A 19,542-nucleotide genomic window follows, 5' to 3' on the forward strand; every position below is an offset into this window, starting at 1 on the left:
TTTCTAAAATTTGCCGCTTTTGCTTTAAAAGTTTGTAATTGGATACGATTAATTATACTAAAAACAATCTAGGTTTCGAGACTTCCAGGTATTTTAGGTTTATTAGTTTATTGCTCAAATTTTTAATGTGATATTTAAGTTTTTATGTATGGTAATAAGACTTTAAGGTTTGTATGGTCAAGTTTGTTAGGTTTTCAAAATTCTAGGTTATGCGACTACCAAACCGTTTAAGGTTTACTTCTTTGTTAAATTTTGTAATATTCGATTTTCGGTTTTGAAAATAGGTTTGTTAGATCTTCATAAAGAATAAATGTTTGAAGATTTAGGTTTGAGAGTTTTAATAGAACACTGTTAGCTTTTCATAATTCTAAATTCCAAATTTTTAGGTTTCTTGATCGATTTATTGGTAAATTTTCTAATACAAGGTGTTTATAAATGTTTCTAGCATCAAGAGTGGCTATGAAATGTCAAAGAAATTTGCCGCTTATTCCAAATGTGGATTTCGATTTTTCCACTGACATTTGCAGTTAACCTCAAACATGAAGCAAAGTAAGTTTTGAGAAATAAACTGATCTAGTTGTGGTTTAAAACCTGAAAATCAAAAACTTGGACACAAAACTGTAACTGAAACGTGATTGACGTAAGTAACATTATAAATAATTTTCAAGATAGTTTTATTCACTATGACAACAAAGCGTCAAAATAGTGCACGACAGGAATTCCAGAGCCACCCTTGATGCTAGAAACATTTATAAACACCTTGTATAAGATTTAGGTTTTTATGTAAGTAATTAAGATATTAAGGTTTCAGGCTTTAACAAATTAGTATGACTCGGTTTTAAACCGTTCAAGTCTGTTTTAAAGTTTATTAGTTCATTGTCCAAATTTTAATGTAAAAATTAGGTTTTTTTGTGTATGTAAAATAAGTATCAAGATTTTAGGTTGGGAAAAATCGTCATGCCCAGGTTTGTTAGGTTTCAAAAGTTTTTTGTTTACCAAACATTTACAAGTTTATTTTATTGCTGAATTGTGCAATGCAGAATTTTCGGTTTTAAATTTAGGTTTGTTTGGTTTTCATAATCCTAGGATACGTAGGTTCTGGTTTCCTAGGCCTTTTAAATTTCTTTAAGGTGTCTTGATCTATTGCTTAAATTTTAAATGAAAAAATTAAGTTTTTTATAAAAGCAAAATCAAGATTTTAGGTTTTAACAAATTATCATGACTAGGTTTTCAGAATTTTAGGTTTTGAGTCATTCATGTTTAAAGGTTTATTAGTTCATTGTTCAAATGTTCAATGTAAAATTATGGTTTTTATGTATGTATATAAAATAAGTACTTATCAAGATTTTAGGTCTTGATAAATCAACATGGCAAGGTTTGTCAGATTTTTTTAATTTTAAGTATAGGGCTCTTCAAACATTTTAAGGTTAATTACAATGCTAAATTTTGTAAACTAAGATTTTCGGTTTTAAAACTAGTTTTGTTACATTTCTATAATGGCACTAGGATATTCTATGTTATTTTAGGTTTCTAGGTTATGAGTCTTTAAAGTTTTTTAAGGTTTCTTATTTTATTGCTTAGGTTTCTCTGCAAGTAAATTGCGTATCAAGGTTTTAGGTTTTTGGCTACGCTTGTTAAGGTTTCAAAATATTTAAGGTTTGTTACCAACATTTTTAATGTTTGATTTAGATTTTTATCTATCTTGTTATAACATGCGTACCAAGATCTTACACAGGTTTTAACAAATTATAATGTCAAGGTTTGTTAGGTTTGTTAATTAATTATTGTCCAAATTTTTATTGTAAAATTGAACCTTTTATGTTAAGGGCGAGAAAACTGGGTATTTGCTAGATTTAGACCTAGGTTTCTTAATTTAGTTTCTTTATTTTTTTTCAAAAATACAATAAAATGCGCAATCCTACTTGTAGATTAGGCTTTTTCTTTCTATAGATGTTCATGTCAGTAAATTTAGGTCCAGGTTTTTCTAGGTTTTATGATTCGTGCATATTTTGAATATCTTGCATTAAGAGAAAAACCAAACCGTTTTCAAAATATCTACGTTTTTTAGGCTTTTTGGTGTACAACCAAAAAGTCTATATTGTTGGGTTTTATCACCTATGTATAATGTTGTTTCACTAATTTATTGATACTTTCAAGATTAGGTTTATCTTCATATTTAAGAATAAGAATTTTAGATTTTTCAATTTTGAAAATATTTCTAGGTTTCTAGGTTTCTAGATTTGAACATTTTCAGGTACAAATATGTTTAAACCTCAGCAGATTAAAAGACTCAAATTTGAGAAGGCAAAACAAATTTTTTGTGCCCCAGTAGCCTTTAACTCAAAATACCTAAATTGATAGCACTACATGTCATGTGAGGTAATTAAGCAGTGTTACCACCCTGTATAAGTTTTTGACAATTTGAGGTTAGACCCCCGATGGTGACAGTACTGACCATCTCCGACTACAAATCGTCAGGATTTCAGTGCTGCCAACATAAATTGAAAATCCGAAGACTCCAAATATTGAAATTATTATTTTATAGAAGTGAATAAATAACTTTGAATTATGTAACATCATTAAGATAACCTCCTGGAATCCCGCACCGAGAACGCAATAATTTCCCAGATGTCAATTCCAAGGTCACCGAATCGTTCCAATGATTTTATTAATGAATAAAAGTAATTATTTCCGCAATAAGTGCTCGATGACCTTTCGTCCTTTCTTTCTTTCATCGAAAGTGACATTAATTGTCTTCGGATACCCGACCTTCGACTGTGGAACTAGTTTAGAACAGACAATTCCATGCAAATAAATACGTTTATTAATCATGAAGCAACAAGACGTAGCAACCACGCTCGGAATTTGCTAACATCGGTGAAGACGACATAGTTGGTGAGGTCGCACGACTGCTTCGTGGAGTCGTAGCCTGAAAGAGACACGATGCCACGGAGGAACCAGCGGTTGTTGAGTTTCATCACGAAACCGCTGCCGCTGTCGCCGTTGCAAGGACCGCTGTCGTCGCGTTCCCCTGCAAAAGATGTATGGTAAAGCCACCAAACCCACCTGGTGGTGTCTTACCGGCGCAAAACGTTCTGTTTGAGGTAAAGTACGTGAAGAGCTCGGCGGATCTTAAACATTGCTCTTGGCTGACCACGGGGATGGTGGTCTGCTTGGGCTCTGCGGTCATGGCGTTGTTCTTCTCGTCGCGCCCCCAGCCCACGACTTTGCCTTTCTCCCCTACTATCGCGTCTACTTCATCCGAACCGGACCACAAACAAATCGGTCTTATGTAGTTGGTGAAGTCGATGGTCTGGGATAAGATGACCACTGCAATATCAGCATCGGCGCTCAACGGCTTGTAGTCTGGATGCGTTTGTATTGCTTCCGCCCCCACCATCTTCTCCCCGTCCCCAATTAACAAGTTCTGGATGTTGATTTTCCCCAAAATAAATAACAGCTTGTCGGCGGCGATCCTGCTAGTGCTCTTCTGGAGAGTCACGCAATGGGCGGCTGAAAACGAGTTCCTCAAGGAGGTTCTTCAGGACCATTACTTACCAGTGATGACGTGTTTCGGGGAGACCAACGATCCGCAACATCTGTACTCCACTCCAGTCCCCGTGGAGGCGAACATGGCTGCCAACCATGGAAAAGCCCCTCTTGGTACTCCATTCCCTTTGAAAATGAGAGGGTTTGGTACCACCGGGTTCCCACAGACGCTGGGGAACCGTGGCGACGCTGTTGAGGGCCTGGCGGTAGTCGAGGGTAAACTCCGAGGGTTGAGAAAGGGGTTCTCGCTGACTAAAATAAAAAACTAGCTTCTTGAAGAACACCAGCGTGGATTTGTACTCACACGGTAGATCGTTGACTTGCGTCGACCTTCTGGTGGTGGGCCTCGTCGTGGGTCTCTTCGTCGTCGTGGTGGTGATGATATTCAAAAGGTCTTCGTCTCTAGACCCATCGTCTCGCCCTAAGAATGGGTTTTGGCCGTACGTGACGTCGTTTCGCCCGTTAAATCTGGTATTATCAGGGACTAATTGGATGTCGTAGTCTTTGGTGCCACTTTGTTCTCTGGGGAAGAATGGGTTTCCTTTTCTTATGACGTTATTGTTGTTGGATGGGCCTTGGAAGCCGAGAGTTGAGACTTTCATGAAGCGGTGCTGGAGGTTGACTTTGCTGATGACGGGAATCCAGCCATCGACTAGAAGTAGAAGAATGTTAAACAGAAATCGTGCTACCTATAAATACTAGAATACCTAATATAGATTTCGCATAGTTTCTGTTTTTCTAAAATATCAAAAATAGAAGATAGATTAAACAAGAAACAGAACATTTTTAGAAAATGGAATATGACATTTTTATGAAAATTTAGAATAACAGTGGAATATAATAATCATTCAAACAACTCCAACGTGTCAGAAATGTCAGGTCAATCATTCTAATGTGTAAAGGCGGTTTACACGATCACATTTTTTCTCAAATTTTTATCTGTAATTTTTCTTTCAAATTGACGTTTGCTAACCTCCATAATTAGCGGTTTAAGGGTTTTTACTTGGCGCATTGTTACCTCGCAGAATTGTGAAATTATTTGTGAATTTTTAGAACATTTTTTGCAAATATTTTTTCTATAGTCGGAATTTTGTAACTTTGGTTTAACCCCGCCCACATGAACAAATGACGATTTGAATTTGTCGAATCAAGGAATGGCTAGCCTTCTTTACACAACATAATCAAAAATTTGACAACTCTAGTGTCACACTTGTCAATAGGATTTGCAGTTTTGCGGGAATTCAATTAATCGAGAAACCTTTGTCGATTTTGATCTTGTTTCTTCTTCTAATCTGTGGACATTTCTGCCCCAGCTTCTGGCAAATATCAACGAACTATTAAAATGTTGCAGAGTAAATCAGACTTTCAGCTAAAATTCAATTGGCCCAAAAGGTAGGCGGAGTTAAACCAAAGTTATAAAATTCTGACTATAATTTCGCTGTTTGTCACAAGAATATTTATTTGAAAATAAATTTTCAAATTTTTATTCGTAAAAATTTGAGAAAAAATGTGATCGTGTCAAACAGCCTTAACCTGAAGTTTCCTAGATGTTGAATGCATGCAGTTTTAGGTTCAAATTGCAAAGTATCTTTTAAATCTTAGTTTATAAAAAAAACGGGAAATAGAAAATAGAATCTTCTTTTTAAATACAAATGGTATATGAAAACGAAACAGGAGAATCTATATCTACATGTTTTCATTATTATCATTAGATGTACAATTCCAATTCTAGATCTTGTGATATGAAGTTAGAGAAAGTATCTTGAATATAATAACGGAAGCGGAAATTCTAATTTTTTAGATATGGAATGCTCCCAGAATGTGCGTAAATCAAATCTTAAATTCTAAAAAACAAAAAACTGTGTCGACGTTTATGCGTCTAGATTCTAGAATGTAAAATCTGAAATTCCAAATCAATACCTCTAAAGAATAATTTCAAGATTCTTGTTATACAAAGTGAGTCACATAATAACGGGACCTTAACGAATTGAAATTGTAACACAAAATACACATTTTATAGGCATCGCTTTGTAAATTTTATTTCTACAAAACTTGCAAACATAGTTAGTGAATACATTTTACATTAGCAAAAAATTTGACAAATAAACGAAGCAAATTGTTGCAAGTATTTGTGTTATTGTGGATAGGATCCTCATGTTCAGTGAATCCTCAGTAAATGTTGTTGCAACCGCCAGTATTTTTGCACGACGATAACCTGATAGCACCATTTAGAGACAAATTTTAGGTGTTTAGATACCACGATAATAATAAACTAGTTAGTTTTAGTTAAAAGGAAGAATTAACTGGGGCTCGAACAGTCACAGGCATGCAAAATAAGGTTTAAGTAATAAAAATTCATAAAATGTACAAAGTCGATGTCCACCTATGTTGATCCTTCATTTTTTTAGAAATAGTTTGGTATCTAATGACAAGTGGAAGATGTATTTTGTGTTGGGTTTCCAAGTTGTTAGGGTACCTTTATTAGACGATTCACCTTGTAGATATAGCATGTACCTAATTTCAGATTTAAATTGCCGTGTGCTTTAATCAAATCTCATTTTCTACAATGTAGACGAAAAATGGAAAATAGTAACAAGACAAATCTACATCTATATTCTAGAATTTGAATGAAACTGGATACCAATTCTATATCAAAAATAGATGATATGACAGTTATTGCAGTAATTGAAGTATATATCTGGAATATAGAAGCGAAAGTTTAATGTTATTTTCCTAAATATAGAATGTATGTAGTTTTGGAACCAAATTAAACAGTGCACTTTAGTTACTTTCTAAACAAGACGGAAAATGGAAAACAAAATGTCCTTTGTGAATACAAATGAAATATAAAAACGAAACAAAAAAATCTACATCTATACCTATTCTACAGTATAGAAAGGTTAAAATTTTAACTAGAGCATCTAGAACATAAAAACGGTAGTGCAAAATCAGTTTCTTAGATGTGGAAATAAAATATGCTTTAGTCGAATCTTATATTCTGATAACAAAAAACATTTTTGACTTTTCTGCGTCTAGATTCTAGAACGTAGAAGATAAAATTCCAAATCAACAATTCTAAGAAATTACGTCAAGGTTCTTAAATGTAGAATCTACGCAATTTTAGGTTTAAATTTCCATCTGTGCTTTAATCAAAATTTTATTTTTAGATTGTAGACGAAAAATGGAAAAGTAGAACGTCCACTTTAGGAATAGAAATGGAACATGAAATAGTGACAAGAAAAATCTGTTTCTACTTTGTAGAATATGGATGAAACCGAGTACCTTCATTTTAATTATTAGATATAGAATTCCAATTCTATATGAAAAATAGATAATATAACAGGCATTATAGTCATAAATTAAAGAATCTAGAATTATGAAGTGGAAAATGAATACCTATCAGTTTTCTAGATGTAGGTTGCGCTTTAATTAGTTCTAAGGTAGATGAAATAAAAAAAAATAAAACGTATATTCTAAAAAATAGAAGCTTGATTCAACAATTCGCTTTATTCCAAACCATAGAATGTCCATTTTGGAACACAGATTGCACGCAAAGCAGTCAAAACAAAAACACTTTCTACATCTACATTTCAGTATATGTATGTATAGAAGGTGACATGTGAAATCAATAAATCCAAATTGTAACAGTTCCAGTTTTAGTGTATGTATACCACGAATTTGAACCGCAACCCAAAATACACTTTCATAGCTTTCGTTGCAAAAGTTTTATTCACAACAAAACAGCTGTCAAAGTTTCGACAAATCCTTCTACTCAAGATAGTTTCTAATTGCATGTGGAATCTCTTCTGCCCCGAGAAAACTTTCAACATGAAAAAGCAATGCTAAAACTTCGCAGTCTCCACAAATTAAAAGCGTAATAACGTGAGTAGATTGTTCTAAAAATTTTGACAACTTGGACGTTCAGTTCAAGTATCTACGACAGTTATGCAAATGTATTTTGAGTTGCAGTTTGAGTTCGGTCAGGCTCATTATCACTCGCGGACCACGGTGTATAAACCTACATCTATATTCTATATTTTACAAAATGAAATGCACATCTAGAATATAAAAGCGTTAGTTTAATGTCAGCGTCCTAGATGTCGACGTCTTTTAATTACATCTTATATTCTAGAAAATAGACCAAATATAAAAGATAAAATATTCTAGAATATTTTATAAACAAGAACAGTGCGGAATATATTCTAGACTAACCTTCAAGGACGTTTGTAATTTTAAACAAAACTTCTAGAAAATTTCTACTAAAAATTTTCACGGTTTAGTAGATCTAGAGACCATTCAATTCAATTCAATGCTCAATATTCCAGAACGCAGAGGGTCCGTGACATTAGCACCCCGAAAATAGAAAAACAAGGTTTGAACGTTACGAAATGATGCACCCTCATGCACCGCAAAAAGTTTTTTTTCTATTTCGCGTTCATAATGAAGATATTTCGATACGCGCTTGAGCGTATACTTCATACCAATTGATAGTGAGGTCCAAATGTCAAACTTGGCCCGAAATTTGGGACTATCCCAAAAAATTGTGTGGAGGAATGTACTTCATAGGGACATTTTTATACACCAAAAGTTGACGACCTTGTCTGACAGCACTTTGACAGAAACGTCATCATTTGTAAACATTGACAATTGGCTCCCGTATTTACGGAAATTTGAAGTTATTTCAAAATTGGAATGGCTTTTGAATGGTTTTCAAAGAAGTGGATTCTTTTTCTAGTTGTTGACAATGAAATTATCAAGTTTTCGTCGCGCGCAGTCGTATGACTGAAATATTTAAGTTGTTAACTTATTAGAAGAACTGGTTAGAAGTGAAACACATGGAGAATTTAGCAAAGCTTTTAATGTTTACATAGTCAACTATAAAGTGTTCAATTCGTATTTAGGTTTCTAAATTCTATCTACCTCAACCATCAAGGATTTTGAAATGCTGAATTTGAATACGTCTATACCTCACATATCAAAGATTTCATGTTGTTTTAGTGTAAGAAATAAAATGTCGTCTTTTTTCAAATTATGACCAATTGTCATGGGATTCACTCTGAGGTGCGGTTGTCAGCACAAAACTTCCCATTGCAAAGAAGTTTAACAAAGTTGTGTCCCTTTAATGGTGCATTTTTAAGATTTGTAGCAATTAGACGGTTCCAAAAGTATTTTCCTTTACAAAAGTGATCACTTTTTTTAACGATATCGTATGTGTACACCAAACAAACTTTGCAATAACCAAACTATCAAATGAAAGAAGTTGAATGTGGCCTGAAATACACCAAACATTAGGTCTACCTTTCTTGAATGGTGAAACTTACAGAACAGTGAAGTTCATGGTGGCCAGACAATATTCCTTTGTAACCATTGAACTCTCGTCAATAGTTTATGCTCTAAAATTTTAAACAAAATAATGAACCTAATGTGAAACCTTAAATGTCAACTTACACATTGGTACAGAGCAAATGAAGACCGAAATTGCTTTTTTTAACGTTGGCGCAAGCATTTTCATCCGGTTACAATCCACTTTTTGAAAACCAGAAAATGTCATCAATTAAAACTTTGACTGCGTCATCCCCCTCTACTTCATTACTTTGCAAGTAATACCAACTTTTCCAAAATTTCCTAGCATAGTACAATACACTGCTCAATGTGTATATACTCTTTAACACTAAAATGGAGGCCACACTATCAATTGGTTATTTCGGTATCGTAATGAACCAATCCCGTGCCAATATTTCCAGGAACTTATATTTTTCTTAGGTTTGCAGCAGACAAACCGTCAACCTGCCGTCAGCGTTGACAATTTAGATTTTGGTCTTGATTAACCTTGATAAATCGATCAATACACTATTATTTCTTGTTGTACTTGGCTTAATAATTCATCGGAGAAAAACTCTTTGGTTGCAAGAGAACCGTCATGATCATGATCAACATCTTCGCTCTCTTGGCTCCCTTGCGCTCCGGTAACCTCAAAACGTCACACCTGACAAACTGACTGACATTGGATTTGGCTACTTCGATTTTTTTCCCGAACATTTTGCAAATGCCAACTACCCTAAGATTTCCTAGATTTCGAAATCAAGTTTTTTCGTTTAAAATAAGGCGAAATAGAAAAAATAGCGTATGATACTTGTTCATAATGCATTTTGCCGCACTTACTACTTTATGACACTCCTCGCTGTGCTCGTCGTGTCCTAAAAACGTGCGTGCGGCAAAATGTTCATTATGAAACGCGTTTCATAATATACTATTTTGGACTTGATCAAAAATCGATATGGCAATGGATTGCACTCGTGATGCACTGTTACACACCGAAAAGAAATTTTTTGCACCCTTTTAATAACAAAGGTATAGATGTTTATAACTTACTAGCACTTGACACCAGCATCCCAAGTTAAAAACATCTATAACTTTGTAATTAAGGGGGTGCAATTAAAACTGCTTGCCGTCCGAAACAGTGCATCACGAGTGCATTCCATTGCGCTATTGATTTTTGGTTATGTACAAAAAATGAATTTTCGTAAGGGATGAAGACGTTAAGGGTTGAAGGTAAGTCCAAAATGTGGGTGGTGCATAATGGTGCATTACATGCTAAACAGAGTGAACATATTATTTTTTCTAAATGAGTATAGTGGGGTGCTGGTGTCACGTGATAGCAGAACCCCAAGTTAAAATCTTTTATAACTTGGTTATTAAAAGGGTGCAAAAAAAACTTTTTGCGGTACATGAGAGTGCATCATAGGTGCATTCTATTGGTGTATTAATTTTTAATCAAATTAAAAAATAATATTTTCGTAAGGGATAAAAACAATAAGGGTTGAAGTGAAATCCAAAATTTTGGTGGTGCATGATGGTGCATTACATGTTGAAGACAACAAACCTATTATTTTTTCTAATTGAGTATAGTGGGGTGCTGGTGTCACGTGACAGCAGCACCCCAAGATAAAAACCTCGAAAACTTGGTTATTAAAGGGGTGCAAAATTTTTTTTTTACGGTGCATGAGAGTGCATCACGGGTGCATTGATTTCGCAACGTTCAAACCCATTTTATCTTTCGTCGGGGTGCTAATGTCACGGACCCGAACGCAGAGTAGAAAGCAACAGACTAACAAAAACACGTTCCATTTTTACTTACATTGCATAGAAGGCCCAGAGCAAACTTGTCGCCCATTCACCATAATTTTGGTGACCTTAGGCGGAACATTCTCCCATCTCGGAAAGAAAACTTTGTACTGAATAGGACGACCACCACGAATGGCATCAATCACTTGATCCTTAGGCGTGGACAACTGAATATGACCATTGTAGTTCTGAAAAAAAACCATCGTCATCGCAGATGGGTGCAGTACCACAAAGATCTCTTTTCGGACCCATCCTTTAATGAGGTCATCTTCACGGTGTGTTATATTTAGTGTGCTCGTTATACCATGACGTGAAGAAAAACAAAAAGACGCGGGCACCTATATTGGTTTGTTATAGACGAGAACCGAAAGTAGATCCTTGTGGGACACCCGAAGCGTTTTGTATTTTCGCCGCATCGTGACTTATCTTTTATTTTTTCATCTCCGATTAATATTTAACAGGATGTGTACGTGTTTTAATAGAACAACAATGCGCCTCGGCCTTGAACCATCAATTGTGATATAATCACTCTTTGGATGGATATCAAAATTCTGCTCACTTTTACGTAATTTCCAACGCTGAGCTCGACGTTGAGTTCTACGTTTTCGTCGAAGGAGTACACTCCAACGATGCCGTACAGTTCTCCGTTTTGGTCGCGACTGTACTGGAAGGTGTTGGGGCAGGGGCTCTGGAGTTGACCGTTGGCGACGCTGAGCGCGAGGAGGATCAACGCGATCATTTTTCACTTTGGTGGATCATTTTTTCAAAGACGTGATGGTTGAGTGGTGACACTGGAGGCGTTTGGTTCCGGTGAAGATCGGAATTTCTGTGGGGATTTTTATTTTTAGTCATGGTCTATTGGCAGAAGAACTGTTGCGCGTGTTGACTGTGCAAATTAGCATTGTATTAACATAATTGTGGAGGAGTTCAGTTGGTAATACTAATTCGAGACGAAGCGAACATGCAGATTTGGGGGAATTTTCAAGATTTTGTATGCGACAAGCGAAAGTGCGAGATGTATAGTATATTAAATTGACTACTGACCTGGAGACACTGACTACGAAAGCTCAAAGAGTGTCCATATATTATTATTCGTAAACAAAAATAACATTTTAATAGGAATTTGTTATGTAAAAATTCTGCAAATATAATGCGAAAATTGCCAATTAAAAAGGAAATTCTCCGATTCCGGGAAAATCAGACATGGTTATGTCGTGACCGGAAAGCTTTTTATTAATAATAATTTAATCAATTATTTTAATAACAATTTGCATGTAGAAGTTAAATGTCATTTATTATGACAACCGCAAAGTGGAATTCATGCAGACAGAGAATTTTCAGCGTCTCGTATTTCAACAGTGCGCCGATTTCGAACTTTGATGTAAATATGTAACTATTAGATCAAAAACATTTGATGACAGATTGAGAATGGCGGCCATTTGTTTAAAATGGCGGATTTGAGATTTAGTTGAATGTTTTTTTATTATTTTTAATACTATTTTGAACCACGTGATTCACAAAATTTTTATTTAGAGTAGGCCATGAAGGAAAGGCCATAGCTCAGTTGATTGTTGCCGTACGTCGATTTTAAATCTAGATTTGGAATCTATGCAAAATTCTGCGTTAAATGAGCCACAGATGAGCCAAAATAAGCGACGTTTGAAAGCAAATTTTGACTTTCGGAAAATCTCAGAATTAATTCTTAATTAAACAATCGGGAGAAAAACGATGACGAAAATCGTATATTTCCATCTGTCGTAGTTTCCGAGATATTGAGCATTTGACGACTAATCAAAAATTCAAATGACCATAACACAATAATTTGTTGACGTACGTTAAACATTCGTCCGGTTTTGAATTCTGAGTGAAGTTTTGCGTTAAAAAAGCAAAAATAACTTGAGTTTACAAATAAAATATATAAATATAAAGATCATTTTGGGCTGATTTTTAATAATTTTTTTCGATGCGAAAAAGAAGTTTAATACCTTTGAGTTATACATCAAGCAAAAGTGCAGTTCGACATCTATCAACTGGCGAACTCTCAGATAGGTAGGTCAAATAGGTCAAAAAATAGAAAATTTTTCATCCATTAAGTCGAAAAATTTTTTTGACAAAAAAACAACTATCGAATTTTGGTTATTTGTGAGCATAGTCTCAAGGTAAAAAGCGTGAGAAAAACAATGCCGCAAATCGTTTTTGCAGTAATTTTGAAGATATCGAGCATTAAAAACTTCGAAACCAAAAATTCCGAAACTTTGAACGGCCATAATTCAGTGATTTGTTGCCGTAAGTCAATTTTGAGTCCGGATTGCAAAAAATTCTGCGTAAAATAAGCCCGAATAATGCTTCAAAAATAAGCGACATATCGACCGCAGAAGTTTGACCTACTTTTAGCCATGAAATTTGTTTTTGGCTAAATCAAATTTTCAATTTTCGGAAAAGCTAAGAACGAATTCTTAACTAACAAATCAAGAGAAAAACGATGGCAAAAACCGTTTTGAATTTCTGAATCTCTGAGATTGTTTAAATTTTAGAAAAAAAAATCTGAGATCTTAATATTTTTAGAGTTTTGAATATACAGGCTGTCCCAGAACTCGTGACTCAGAGAAAAAAAGGTTACGAAGGCAACAATTTTTAACCAAAATTTAGAAACAAAAATTTTCTACCTCAAAAAATAATCGAGTTAAGACAAAAAAACGGTAGCCAATCCGGAAGCTGAATAAAATTTGAAAATCGGTAACTATGGACACCTACTATCGTCTATTGGTCAGACTCTCGTTGACTAGGAAATTGGGAGGGCTTTTTATTCCACTTCTAGAATAAGCTTTCGGGATTGGTTGTTAATTTTTTATCTTTTCTCGAATATTATTAAATTTAATCAATCTTTGTTTGGAAATTTACCATCTGTATTGCTGCCGGCACCCTCCCTTGCTCTCTGGGTCATGAGTTCTGGGACACCCTGTATTTAAATTTTGAAATTCTTATGTTTTCCGAATTCTAAATTCTAAATAGCGCTCTTATATTTGGAGATTATGGTCCTTGGATTATATTATATTTTTCTACGATATTCTCAGTTCTTAAATTTGTGAAGTTTAGAATTTACAAATTGTTGTATTTTTTAAACTTTCAATATTTTCCGGAATTGTGAAATTTTGATTCTCAGATCATGTGAATGGTGGAATTCTAAAGTTCTTTTCCTAATTTGTTGCTATGGAAACAAAGCTATTCTAACATTCCGTATCGAAATGGATATTCTAGGTCTGAAAACGAATGCGAAAATAGCGAAAATAGCTGTTACAAAAACAAATTAGGAAAAATAATATAAAAACCTCGTTCATAAGGCCATTTAGGCACTCATCCATTATAAAACTTGCGGCTTTGCCGCTCGTTTTATAAACTTGGATTCGTGCCTAAAAATTTGCCTTATGAAACTCGGTGTTTTAATATACTATTAAATTTGGAAATTTTAATACATATATTGCTATTTTGAAACTCTATTACTGTGAGAGATTCTGAGTGTTCTGAGTTTCTGAAATTTTGAGGTTTCAAGGCTTTTGGAAACGATACTAAATTTTATGTTCTTGAAATTTTGAATTTGAGAATTAGATATTTTTAGGTTAACATTTTTGGATTAAGAAAAAATAATTATGGAATGTCTAATTGTAAGTTTAGGGTTGCCAGATTTTCTGTTGGCAAAGCCTTAAGGTTCTCAAGGGTTTGAAAACCTGAAAATTTAAAACCTATAAAAGCTAAAATAGTTAAATCATAAACTCAAAGACTGAAAGTAAATTTTAAAACGGAAGACTAAGAATTTCAAAAGTCAATTTCAGGTCATTTCAAGTCAAAAGTCATTTCAAAAGGACAGCATGACGATGTCAAAATCTGAGATAAAAACCTGGAAATTTTAAAATCTGCGCCAAAAAACTACCGAAAATATAAGATATTTTAAGAACTTGAAATATTTCAAAAACAAGATACCTACATATTAAAAAAAGATGTCAAAATGTTAAGAAATATTAACTTGAAAATCTAAGAATATAGAAGCCTAGGAGTCCTAGGAATAGATGAAAGTCAAAGGATCTAAAAACGTGGATACCAAAAATTCAAAATATTGAAACACAAAATCCGAATGAGAGTCTAAAATCATAAAAATTTGAACCATATGAACTTAAAAAGCAACTAAAATTAAATGGAAAATTAGGATCCTTAAATATTTATTTTCTTGACACTCGTATTATAAGATAGAAAATTGAAATAAAAAAAAAAAAGAAATGTCAAAAAAACAAAGACTAAACTTATAAACCTGAGATCCTAGAAGCCTAGGACCCCTAAGACTGGCTGAAAATCTGAGGATCTAAAAACCTGGAGACCAAAAACCCAAAATATTAAAGAAAATTTTCTGAATTAGAGCCCAAAAACGTAGAAATCTGGGCACTTTAAATTTAAAATTGAAGGAAAAATAAATAAAATGATAAATAATGTCTTTAAATAAAAAAAGTTACGTTATATTGTGATTTTAAAAACCTGAAAAAGTTTGAAATCTATGAGTCAACTTAAAAAAACTGACTGTCTAAAAACCTGAGAACCGGACGAATCTAAATCTAAAAATTTGAGGGCCTAAATAGTACATTGAACTTTGAGGACTTGAAACCAAAACAGCTAAAACTTAAAACTCATAAAAATTTACATATTAAAGAGGTCAAAATTTGAAAAGTCATAGAAAAAACTAAAATACTAAAAACTAAAAAAAAGTCAAAAAACTTAGAAACCCGAAAACCTAAAAAACTAGAATCGACTCAGTTAAATTAAGAACGTAATAAAATAAAACAAAAAATAATAAAATGTTACATTAAATATGTACTTACGTATTTAAAAACAAGAAAAATAAAAAATAAAACCAGAAACTTAAACAAAACGAAGTCAAGTTTACAGAGTCAACCTTGAAATCTTGATTTTAGAGATTTAAAAATCTGAGAACCCCTACTGGTCCAAACCCCAAAATATGTTTGAAAACCTAAAGAAATTTGAAAATGACTTCTTATAAATATTTGACAGCCAAATACATTAAAATTTGAGGAGATGGAACATAAGAAACAACTAAAAAGAAATGATATAATTTGAAAACCTAGAAATCTAGGCCCCGCGTTTAGAGTGTAAAAATCTGATAGCCTAAATCAACAATATTTAAAAAGAAAAAAAATAACTAAAACTTAACAAAATATTACAATAGAAAGCTGAACATTTGTTATTAGACATTGGTCTATTTTTTATGATCCCCCACAATGATAATGATTCTGTTAATAACAATTTGCAATTCAAAGTCGATATTTGAATTGTTACATAACAAAACAGACTGTAATTACACAGCTCTGTCGTAAAGTTCACACCTAACAGTAAGAAAAAATTGTGAGCAAATATTGAAAAAAAAGTCACGAATTTTGAAACACGCCCATATTAAGTAAATATTTAAAAAAATAACAATTTAAAGAAACCAACTTGTCAAAAATTCAGTAGACTCACCTAAACTTCTCCAAAAGCCCACAAACGAAAAAAAATCCTTCTCGCCCGTCAATCACCACACTTCGCTCTTTTCGCACTAACAATCATCGACACATTTTCACTCCAACACAAAACTGAACACACGTTTATTGTCTATTTTCTTATTCCGGGAGTTTGGGAAATCCTTGCCAGTGGTGGCCCACTGGTGGGGTCTACACACCGGAGATGACGAGTCGACTATGTGTAACAATCGTGGCCCACTGAGACAGTTCCGTGATTCACGTTCGACATTTTCGGTTTCCTGGTTTATGTCCTCGTGGTTAAAATGACGAAATTAGTTCGGAATGTACGATTTTTATTGGTGCATTGTTGGAGAAGACGTTAAACGTGATTGGCTCTTGGAAAGAGAGATGAAACAGTCGTAATTCCCACATTTAGACAACTTTAACGAGGTGGATTTTAAGTCTCGTGAAATTTTAATTTCGTAATTTGGAAGCGAATGAGTTTCTGGCGGTGGAAAGTTTGCTTGTTTTTTCCTGGGTGCGATATTTAGTAGTAAAAGAGAATTATGGATAAAGAGACATGACAATCATTTTATTTTATGGTTGTGGTTAAATAAAAGTTATGGCCGAGTGATTATTTTATTGCACTGAATTTATCGGGCTTATTTATTTAAAAAAGTTATTGCGATGTTGTCTTTAAGTTGAGTGTAAAATTTTTATGGAATTGAAAATAAGAAAAATTACGATTATATCATCTGAGGGCGTTTAAACTGCATTGGTAGCATGCCATTTATTGATTTAGGTATTTCACTTTGACCACAAACTCTTAGTCAAACATTTTCATTTTACAATATATTACTATAAATATCATTTTTTTAAGTGTCAATTTTTTTCTAAACATTTCTAAAATCTGTTTAGTTTTTTCAAAATTATTCTAATTTATCTGATCTAAACAGCAAGCTTGATGTAGTAAAATCCACAAATTTTAAAGTTGTAATCCAACTAAGAACGAATTTACAAAAGTGGTATAAAAATTTCAAAAAATTTATCATTCTAGAATTTATCTCGTATATTCAAAATTGTTGAAATTTGGCCCATATAAAAAGGAAGTTTGGAGTAGTAATAACATCCACTAATTTCAAAGTTGACACCCAAACACAAACCAATTTTCACGAGTTTTTATAAAATTTCGAAATTTTTCTTACTCTTAATCAAAAAAATTTCAAAACCTGTTTCGCTCTTTCAAAAATGTTGTAATTTTGCAGATCCAAAAAGCAAGCTTGAGGTAGTAAAATCCAAAAATTTCGAGATTGTAGCTAATTAATAACTAATTTACAAGACTTTTTATGAAATTTTCAATTTTTTTACACAAAATAATCAAAAAATTTCTAATATTGATCTCGCATTTTCAAAAATTTTAAAATTTAGCCCATATAAAAAGGAAGTTTAGAGTAGTAATATCTACAAATTTCAAAATTGTAACCCAAATAGGAACAAGAGATTTTATACATTTTTATTTTTTTTTCCTAATAATCAAACATTCCTAAAAAATAATTCGCTTTTACAAAAATTTTGTAATTTAGCAGATCGAAAAAGCAAGTTTGAGGTACTATATCTATAAGAACTAATTTACAAGAGTTTTTATAAAATTTCTAAAAATTTTCTTAATCCAATAAAAAAATCTACAAATTTTTCTCGTATTGTCAAAAATGTTGAAATTTGGTTCATATAAAAAGAAAGTTTAAAGTAGTAATATCCACATATATCAAAGTTGTAAATCAATTAGTAACTAATTTACAGGAATTTTTATAAAATTTCGCAAATTATTTACTCTTAATAATCAAAAGTTTCCAAAACCTGTTTGGTTCTATCAAAAATTCTGAAATTTTGCAGATCTAAAAAGTAAGCTTAATGTAGTAAAAACCAAAAATTTCAAGGTTCTAGTCTAATTAATAAATAATTTACAAGAGTTTTTATGAAATTTCTAAATTTCAAAATTGTAACTCAAATAGGAACGAATTTACATGAGCTTTTATAATTTTTTTTATTTTCTTACTCTAAATAATCAAAAAATTTCTAAAACTCATGTCGTTTTCGAAAATTCGTAATTTTACAGATCTAAAAAGCAAGCTTGAGGTAGTAAACTTTACAAATTGCATGGTTCTAGTCTAATTAATAACTTTTTATAAAATTTCATTTTTTTTACAGAAAATAATCAAAACATTTCTAAAACTGATTATGCGTTTTCAAAAACTTTAAATTTGACCGACATAAAAAAGAAGTTTGGAGTAGTAATATCTACAAATTTTAAAATTATAACCCAAATAGAAACGAATTCATAAAATTTGAAAAAGTTTTGTAAACAAAATAAAAAAAATTCTAAAATTTATTTCGCGTTTTCAAAAATTTTGACATTTGACAGATCTAAAATAGAAGTTTGGAGTTAATATTAGTAATATTCACATATTTCGAAGTTATAACCCAACTTAGAACTAATTTACAAAACATTTTATGAATTTCAAAAATGTTCTTACTCCAAGTGATCCAAAAATTTCTAAAATTTTGAAATTTGTCGCATTTAAAAAGAAAGCTTAGAGTAGTAAAATCTACCAGTTTCAAAGCTGTCCCCTAACTAGAAACAAATTTACAAGAATTTTTATAAAATTTGCAAAAATGTTTCTACTTTATTCAAAATATTTCTAAAATTTAAACAGTGTTGTCAAAAATATTGAAATTTGGCCCATATAAGAAGAATGTTTAGAGTCGTAATATCCACAAATTTTAAAGTTGTAATCCAACTAAGAACGAATTTACAAAAGTTGCTATAAAAATTTCAAAAAATTTATCATTCTAGAATTTATCTCGTAGGTATATTCAAAATTGTTGAAATTTGGCCCATATAAAAAGGAAGTTTGGAGTAGTAATAACATCCACTAATTTCAAAGTTGACACCCAAACACAAACCAATTTTCACGAGTTTTTATAAAATTTCGAAATTTTTCTTACTCTTAATCAAAAAAAATTTCAAAACCTGTTTCGCTCTTTCAAAAATGTTGTAATTTTGCAGATCCAAAAAGCAAGCTTGAGGTAGTAAAATCCAAAAATTTCGAGATTGTAGCTAATTAATAACTAATTTACAAGACTTTTTATGAAATTTTCAATTTTTTTACACAAAATAATCAAAAAATTTCTAATATTGATCTCGCATTTTCAAAAATTTTAAAATTTAGCCCATATAAAAAGGAAGTTTGGAGTAGTAATATCTACAAATTTTAAAATTATAACCCAAATAGAAACGAATTCATAAAATTTGAAAAAGTTTTGTAAACAAAATAAAAAAAATTCTAAAATTTATTTCGCGTTTTCA

The 19,542-nt window shown here is 32.4% G+C and overlaps 1 protein-coding gene across 1 annotated transcript; it reads right to left on the bottom strand.

Moving 5' to 3' along the window:
- Positions 1 to 2,806: 2,806 nt before the first annotated feature.
- Positions 2,807 to 16,469, bottom strand: LOC148177173 (serine protease gd-like). Its single transcript, XM_088031777.1, has 7 exons — positions 16,195 to 16,469; positions 11,234 to 11,500; positions 10,688 to 10,862; positions 3,854 to 4,201; positions 3,559 to 3,801; positions 3,082 to 3,513; positions 2,807 to 3,031 (listed from the first exon to the last, which is right to left on the bottom strand). The coding sequence occupies exons 2-7, from the start codon at positions 11,411 to 11,413 to the stop codon at positions 2,829 to 2,831; spliced, it is 1,581 nt and encodes a 526-aa protein (XP_087887903.1). The 5' UTR covers positions 11,414 to 11,500; positions 16,195 to 16,469; the 3' UTR covers positions 2,807 to 2,828.
- Positions 16,470 to 19,542: the final 3,073 nt, after the last annotated feature.

Source organism: Gnatocerus cornutus, chromosome 3 (assembly GCF_029298725.1).
Source record: "Gnatocerus cornutus isolate USDA-ARS CGAHR chromosome 3, icGnaCorn1.1, whole genome shotgun sequence".
Lineage (NCBI taxonomy): Eukaryota > Metazoa > Arthropoda > Insecta > Coleoptera > Tenebrionidae > Gnatocerus > Gnatocerus cornutus.